General features: G+C 26.4%; 3 protein-coding genes across 3 annotated transcripts; 1 reads left to right on the top strand and 2 right to left on the bottom strand.

Annotated features, from left to right (window-relative positions):
• The first annotated feature begins 596 nt into the window (after window positions 1-596).
• LOC113368096 (probable protein BRICK1-B) lies at window positions 597-1,189 on the top strand. Its single transcript, XM_026609659.1, has 2 exons — window positions 597-729; window positions 1,080-1,189. The coding sequence occupies exons 1-2, from the start codon at window positions 609-611 to the stop codon at window positions 1,187-1,189; spliced, it is 231 nt and encodes a 76-aa protein (XP_026465444.1). The 5' UTR covers window positions 597-608.
• Window positions 1,190-1,452: 263 nt separating this feature from the next.
• On the bottom strand, window positions 1,453-3,659 carry LOC113367055 (CCR4-NOT transcription complex subunit 11-like). Its single transcript, XM_026608685.1, is given in 11 exon segments — window positions 1,453-1,698; window positions 1,765-1,927; window positions 2,017-2,156; window positions 2,228-2,437; window positions 2,520-2,712; window positions 2,794-2,951; window positions 3,017-3,100; window positions 3,247-3,392; window positions 3,471-3,490; window positions 3,492-3,560; window positions 3,622-3,659. Coding segments are annotated over 11 exon segments (1,431 nt in total). The 3' UTR covers window positions 1,453-1,488.
• A 1,272-nt stretch (window positions 3,660-4,931) lies between these two features.
• LOC113367054 (protein FAM98B-like) lies at window positions 4,932-6,687 on the bottom strand. Its single transcript, XM_026608684.1, has 3 exons — window positions 6,598-6,687; window positions 5,703-5,859; window positions 4,932-5,068 (listed from the first exon to the last, which is right to left on the bottom strand). Exons 1-3 carry the CDS (start codon window positions 6,607-6,609, stop codon window positions 4,932-4,934), a joined length of 306 nt encoding a protein of 101 aa, XP_026464469.1. The 5' UTR covers window positions 6,610-6,687.
• Between the last annotated feature and the right edge of the window lie 1,302 nt (window positions 6,688-7,989).

Raw genomic sequence — 7,989 nt, 5'->3', positions numbered from 1 at the left:
AATTATAAGGTAATAATACAATTTTTGATATGATTGGCAGGTTATGTTATGACAGATGAAAGGAATTTAACAAAACAAAAATATACCATCGTTTTCTTTCATTTTTGTTTAATTTATATCTTCCATGAAGAACACATAATCACATAACATACGTCTAACACAAATTATAAAACAATAAACTAATAGATAACATTTTAAAATTGTAATATAAGTTACTCGAGTGAAATATAAATTTTTTTGACATATACCGACACTCACTGAAAACAGGGTTGAACTTCGTTCACATAGCTCGCAGTATAAAATGAAAAATAAATAAAATTTGGAATATGAAGATATTGTACTAAACAATAAATATTTTAAATTTATTTAGAGAATTGAATTATAAAATGCATATTTTAATCAAATATGGAAAATAAATTGCTTGTGGAAGTTTTATTCTATGAGGCAGCACATCAACAAAGTTTGACATTTCATCACAAATGGCGACCAATTTAGTTGTCAAAATTAAAAAATCATAAAAATTGAAACTTTTGCTTTACACTAATGAAGAAATAGTAATTATTCGTATATAATTAACACACTTGTTTTATAAAGTTAAATATATTATTATGGCAAACGTACATCGAGAGGCGTTTCAAAAACAAATTCAACAGGATTGGGCGAATAGAGAATACATCGAAGTTATAACGGGCAGCATAAAGAAAATAACAGATTTTCTTAATTCATTTGGTAATAATCATTATTATTATAGCGTTGTTTAAAATGAAATAGTTATGCTCTTAAATTTTATCATTACATTTGACTGTTTTGTCATAGTTAATTATATTATACACTTACAATACAATTCCAAACAATTTCATATTATTCTTTATAAGGAAGAAATTCATAAAAACCAAAAGTTTGTGTACACCGTCACTTTTTAATGTGCATTTATTTTTTTAGAATCACAGGAGTTGTTACTAAACATAAAATCTGATTTTATATTCTTTTATGAATCATAATTAAACCTATTAAAGATAAAGTGACATATTTAAATCTGATACTATGTATAGTTTTGTTTATTTATTCATATTTTCCAGACATGTCATGCCGATCACGTTTAGCAGTATTAAATGAAAAACTTACAACTTTAGAACGAAGGATAGACTATTTGGAGGCTTGTGTTACTAAAGGAGAAACTTTAACATGAATTATTATCAAATTTAGCTTATATATATTATATATATATATATTAAGATTTAATATATATTATATATAATATATATATATATTAAATCTTATATTATATTAATAAATTTTGTATATTTCATATTACACTCAAATACAATGAATATTTGACTTATAATTTACACAATATATTTATTTGCATTTACAAAAATAAAACTATGTCATATAAATTCAGCATTATAAATAAAGATAAAATTGTTAAAATTTTATACAAATTATGGATGTCTAATATTTAATTATAAATATATAATATACTGCTCACTAATTGAAATTCAATGAATTTTCTTCATTTTCTCCTATGGGAACAGGACTACTGCCTGAAGAAACACTGTCAGGTATTGACAAATTATTTGTAGAATTATTTGTGCTAGTTTCACCTGAATCAAGCTGTTTTAAAAGCCTGAATAATGCAGCTGCCTCCCGGATTCTGCTAAAGTTAACACAAAAAGCTTCCACTTCAATGAAAAGTTCCTGAAATAATATTATATTTAGTCATTTCATGTTATTGATATATTGTATAGGTTTTTTTCATTTTACCTTCACATTAATAATTTTGTTTCTTATTAGACTTTGTAAAAACACACAGAAACGCACTAATCTATTCTGCAGATATCGATCTGCTATTGATTCACAGGTATTGATGCAATTGCTTATATATAAATGAACAAATGCTGTTGGTAAATCAACAGAGGTGGTTAATCTGTAGATTGAAAAAGTTTGTTATTTCACATTATTGCTTAATTAGATTTGATAGCAATATTTTTATTAGATAATGACAATGATATTTACCGATTAACTACTTCCATAGAATGCAATGACATGTCCATATTAACTAACACACTGAAATATTCAGTAATATGTGAAGAATGAATTAATCTTAAAAGCACTTCAATAGCAATCAAAGGGTTATTTTCTACTAAGAATGGAAGCTGTAAATAAATTTTGTTTTTCATTATAATGCAAAGTATGTAATATGTAAAATTTTACACAGTTGCATTACCTGTGCTGGTGATAACCCTATGCGATATACAATTCTATCATCCCTTTCAATTTCTGATAAAAGTAACTGTTGTTGTGTTATTGGTAAAGCAACTTTAAAAGCTTGCTCTAACAATCTCCGTGCTTCACAACCTAATACTGGACTTGAACATAATGTTGAATCATATACTGGTTGATGTATTTCTTGCAATTGAGGATCTAACCAAATAAGCTGAAAGATGATATGTGAAGCTAAAAATATACTTTTATATATTACATTAGTATCAAAATTAATTCCTAATTTTAAAATTTACCTCATCTTCAAAAACATGCAAAGGTGGAGCAACTGTATAAAATTCTGGGTTAATAATCCTCTGCATTGGTGGTGTAGAAGTAACAACTTTTTGTCCATATGATATATTGCTACTACTATCTAACATCGGAATTGGAATTTGATTAACTAAATTTTGTACTGTTTCTAATAATGCAGGTCGATCTTGAGGCAAACTTGAATTAAAACCATTTTAAATGAGCAACTAGGATAATAATGAATCATTATCACACCAAGTATTCTATTTGTTTACTCACGGACTCTCGCGTCCTGGGATAACAGCTGACAATGCTGATTTAGATAATGATGATAATTCAGACTGTCGTTGAACTAATAAGCATTGTGTTCCAGAAAAATCAATTTCTAGTGGTTTTGCATCACTTTGAATAACTTGCTTTGGAGTTCTGCGTAATATCTAAGAGAAGCAAAAATATAATACAAAAATGAATGTCATTTCAACATAATTTAGAGCCCTCTTACTTCTTTTCCACTTCCATTCATCAATGTTAACAGAAAATTTCGTTCTTGAACTGTGATATTAAATAGCAGTGAATCTGAAGGGCACTAAAAGAGATAATAAAACATTGCACTCATAATCATTATATAGATGATTAATCAGAAGATGAAAACTGTTAAATTAGATCTGAAATATCTATGACAATAAGATCCTGAACTTAATTTTGTTTGATATTTATAATTTATGTTTATACCAGGAGATCTATAAATAATGATTCATGGCATGCGTGCCCAGGCGGTAGATCTTTGTTCAAATCATACAAAATAGCTAAGGCGGCTAATCTTTGTGCTGGATGAACTAAATCACCTTGTATTATCAATAGCCTCAGCAAAGTTCCAACTATAAATGAATAAAAGTCTCACATGAAGTATCACAATCTTTAAAAATATCAGTATTCATACAGAAATATTCAAGTACCATTAAAATGGTCAGCTTTTAAATCTTTTTTGCACTTGTGCACAAAGCACATCAAAATTTTGATTTTCTATATTAGCATCTGTCAAAATTCTAAAACATAATTTCAGGTTAATTTATATTTATAGAAAATATTATATCTTTGACAGCTCACTCAATTAGTAACTTGATATCGCTAACAAACTTAGACATTTTTCAATATAATTAATAATATTTTAGTACAAACAAATTTATAAAATATAGTTGATAAAAAATAAACACTTCAGCCAACTTCTGGCTGCGAACCACAATGAATTTATAATTTTACTGCTACCAAGGTTATGCACTACATAAAAAAATTTTTCAAATTATTCAAATGATTCAGGCGTAAATAATACACATTACACATATTGATTTATGCAGTTTTTAATTGCCTACATAAAATTATCTGTAAATGTTATCTTATATTTAGAATCTAGCACATCTAAAATATTGTGTCATAGCATATAACATGATTTTTATTGATAAATGGAATCTTGTAAGAATTTATTTATAATTCTAAACTAAGCAAAGTGTCTTTGCAAGTAAATAATTTATGAATTATTACTAGGCATACTTGTTTATCTATGTTACTAGGCTTTCAACGAATAATATATTCGATGAAATACCCAATACTCAATATTCTGCATGCTCCAGAGACCGATACCGGCAGGTTTTTAGCTCCTACTAATGTACTATCTGGCTTAATATTTTCTTTTATAAATACTATATTATATATTATTATTAGAAAGGTTAACCTTGATAAAATAGATAAAAACTGACCAAGAATATAGTTTGTGTTTTTTGCGATATAGAGCCTACGACTATATAGTTCGTTATTTAGAAATGCTTAGATTGAATATAATGAAAGACTTTATTGACCATATTTACAACACATGCTTGTAACCGTTGAATGATTACAAACATATATGCATTTAACAATAACGTATCCGTTGTATATTCAGAAAAAAGTTTCTCGCATGTTCATTTTTAATCTCAAATGTCGATAAAGTTCAAATTATTATATACAATAACAAAATCATTTCTCCATATCATATTATGTAAACTAAAGGTTTTCAAATGCAGATTCATTGCAAGCTCTTTATCGCATAAAATATAAAATTCAAACAATACTGGCGCTTAGCGCGCGGCGGCGCCTTTTATTTTAACTATTCGGTATTAGGCCGAATATTAAAAAAAATGCCGAAAATGCCGAATACCGAATAGTAACCGAATATTCAGTGCAGCCGAATTATTATACATTCTGTATACTGTTCAAAATATCTCATTTTTCTCACATCGACATATTTCAATTTGTAACAAAAGACTAAATTTACTACATGAAAAGACATGATAAAGAGATTCTAACAACAATTTATTTGAAATTATTGTACAAATTCTATCAACATCTTATTTTGAATGATCATACAATATTTAAGTACTACATTATCCGTACCATCCACGTCTATAACCGCCATAGTACCCTCTACCTCCATAGTATCCTCGGCCGCCCCAACCTCCGCCCCAATAACCTCTTCCACCGTAGTATCTTCTTCCTCCGTAGTAACCGCCTCGATAAAAACCTAAGACAAAGACATAGATACTTTTAAGTATAATTCAGTCGTTGAAAAAAGATCACTTCATTATATGTTTATAAAAAATTGAAAAATAATTGAACTAAATTTCGAAATAAAACTCAAAACTATTTGTCAAAATAGTTGGTAGAATTTCTCTCACTAATAATCATAATCTTCTGATACCATGATTAGCCGATAAACTATCTATACAGCCATTGAAACATTAAAACCTTATTATGGGGCTGCTTGTGGAAAGTTTTAAACCAGGTGCTTGATGAAGCCATTCTACTAAAAAATTCAATTTATAAATTTTTTCTAATTTTTCTTTTTTCCTGCGCACCTCCAATTTTTCTTTAATTTCCGCAATATTTTTTAAAATGGTTTAAAATGTTGAATCTGAGATGTGGAAGCTCAGCAGCAAACTATGTTTTTTATCAAAATGTCTGATTTTCTTTTTGAAGCGATAATGCCTTTTAATCCTCGTGTTAAACGAAATGACAAACGGTATTAAGCTTAATTACCTTGAACGGGTTCTACTGTATATACTAATTAAAAAGTTAAAAAAATGATTATAATTAATACAGGCAATATGTTTGCTTTTTTAAAATATAGTAATTCATAAATTGAAAATACTTCTTACCATACTGGGCAGATTCTGCTGTATCAAGTTCACTCATATCTGGTTCTAAATCGATACTCAGAGTATTTGGTTCATCATTTTCTGTGATTGCTACTAATGGAGTATTTTCCACCGCTGCACACCAAGCAATGCCAATCACGAACCACAATAAGAAACTCTAGAAAAAATTAAATAAAAACATGTAAATATACAATATACATATAAAACAATTATAATTTTTGATCGTATATACTTCGATTTTTACTGAAAGTTTATTTTAAAACATTTTAATACCTCAGATTTCCCGAAGATAATTGACTTCCATATCCTCAAAACGCAAAAAATATAAAAAATCTAATAAATAAATCTTTGAAACAAAATTTTTCTTATTATTCAGTTCAGAATAATAAAATCATAAATGATATTACCTACCCATATATACTTCTCTATTATATGATTGAATGTATATACATAAATCATTATAAACATTTGTTGTTTTTTTGTATTAAATTCGCACATAATAAGGTGTATTTCTTTTGTGTTACTGTATTATTGCCACGAGCGTTAAATAAATAAATATATAATTAGAACCTACAATGGCACGTTAGTAAAAGCAATTATGATTAGCACTAATTGAGACATTGATAAAAATGTTGAAGTTATAAATCGTGTCTATTCAATTTATGCATATAAAATTAATACATTAATACCAATCTTAATTATTGACAAATTTAGCACACTAATTAATATTAATATTCTAGATTTATGTTACACTCTAATTGCATAAAATTAGCAGCACTTTATTTCTGCGGTGGAGACGCCTTGTACATCTTGTATATGTAGCGAAACAATAAAAAAATAATTGAGAATAAAATAAAAAAAAATCTATGAATAAATTTAGTAATAAATACTTTACCTTAATATCCATAATAATTAATTTTAAAATATCATAACACTTTTAAATAATCGCACTATATAACTTAAGTGATGTGTAATAACAAACTGAGAATTCGGCTCTTAGCCTTGTCTATATATACAAAAATAATAAATATAATAAAACAATATTGAACTTGCAATTTGTTGTTGAACAACTTCATATTGCGATTCACAAATCGACATAAAACCATAACAAAAGGCAAATGGGATGCACAATGATATGTTTACGATGATTTAAATTGATTAATTATTGATATTCTTAGAATTCGTAGACATTTTAACAAACGAGTGAGTCAGAGTATTTAAGATGATGGACTTGACGTACTTATTTAATTTGAGTGAACATCAAATATATACAGATATTTATAAACAGTAAATTATGATATTATTTTCAATTAATTAATTAATGTTGTAATTAAAATAATATAAATTTTTATATATCCAAGTAAAACTTTTTGTAGGTTTAAAATATTATTCAGTAATATTCATAATTAGTATGGTTTTAACGTAGGTATGAAAAAAGGGTATGTATAAATAATTTTTTTTCAGATAAAATTATTTAACAATTTTATAGAACTACTGAATGGCACGCATACATATATAAATACATATGTGAATGAGTATTAAATGAAATGAATACATATTAACACAACACAACTTCATATTAACAAGTTCTTTAACGATCATATAATTTACAAAATAAATAGAAATACTCATTGAAATATTTTTTCATTTTAAAAATAAAATTACATATCATATTAGAAATATGTTAACTGATATTGTTTTATAGAAAGTGTTTTGACCTTTTTGTTGGATACTTTTGGTATATAAAACATAATTGAAAATAATGTTTCATAGTTTTTTATTTATTGTGTTATTATTTTAAAGCTACTGAAATGTTGATGTATAAATAAAAAAATGCTGATATTTATATGATATTTGAATTCTAATAATTAATTGACTGCTTTATGTATAATTTGTGAGTCTATATTATTTTGTATAATACACCATTTTGACATTATCTGTGTTTTTGCCTTACGTATTCAAATTGTAATTATTTACTTTTATATAAAAATTTAAACGCCTGAGTAGAAGCTGATATCGCAGTAATAATATAAAATGTAATATAAAGAGTTATTTTGAATTAATTTTGAAACAAACTTTCAAAAATATAATGCCCGGAATTTCCAATTACACATAGTTAGTTATAGTTTATAAACTCTAATTAATTATTCTGTGAAATCATATCATAAGTCCTTCATTCGTACATTCATTCTAACTTAAGTAAATAAATAATATTGACTCAAATCATTTATTACGACATAAGATGAACTTCAAGATTTTGTCATTTGTAGTCGTCTTATAGGCTTCC

Source organism: Ctenocephalides felis, unplaced genomic scaffold (assembly GCF_003426905.1).
Source record: "Ctenocephalides felis isolate EL2017-DRISC unplaced genomic scaffold, ASM342690v1 CF-g0.4_SCAFFOLD_01170, whole genome shotgun sequence".
Lineage (NCBI taxonomy): Eukaryota > Metazoa > Arthropoda > Insecta > Siphonaptera > Pulicidae > Ctenocephalides > Ctenocephalides felis.
Note: the sequence above shows the minus strand (reverse complement) of the source record. Positions and strands in the feature narration are given on the sequence as shown.

What these genes read in the sequence shown, in the direction of transcription:
- LOC113368096 (XM_026609659.1), top strand. Translation starts at nt 609, where the DNA reads ATGGCAAACGTACATCGAGAGGCGTTTCAAAAACAAATTCAACAGGAT. An exon ending in AGATTTTCTTAATTCATTTG is followed by an intron (nt 730 to 1,079) that starts GTAATAATCATT and finishes CATATTTTCCAG; the next exon opens with ACATGTCATGCCGATCACGT.
- LOC113367054 (XM_026608684.1), bottom strand. An exon ending in AGCAGAATCTGCCCAGTATG is followed by an intron (nt 5,069 to 5,702) that starts GTAAGAAGTATT and finishes TCTTTGTCTTAG; the next exon opens with GTTTTTATCGAGGCGGTTAC.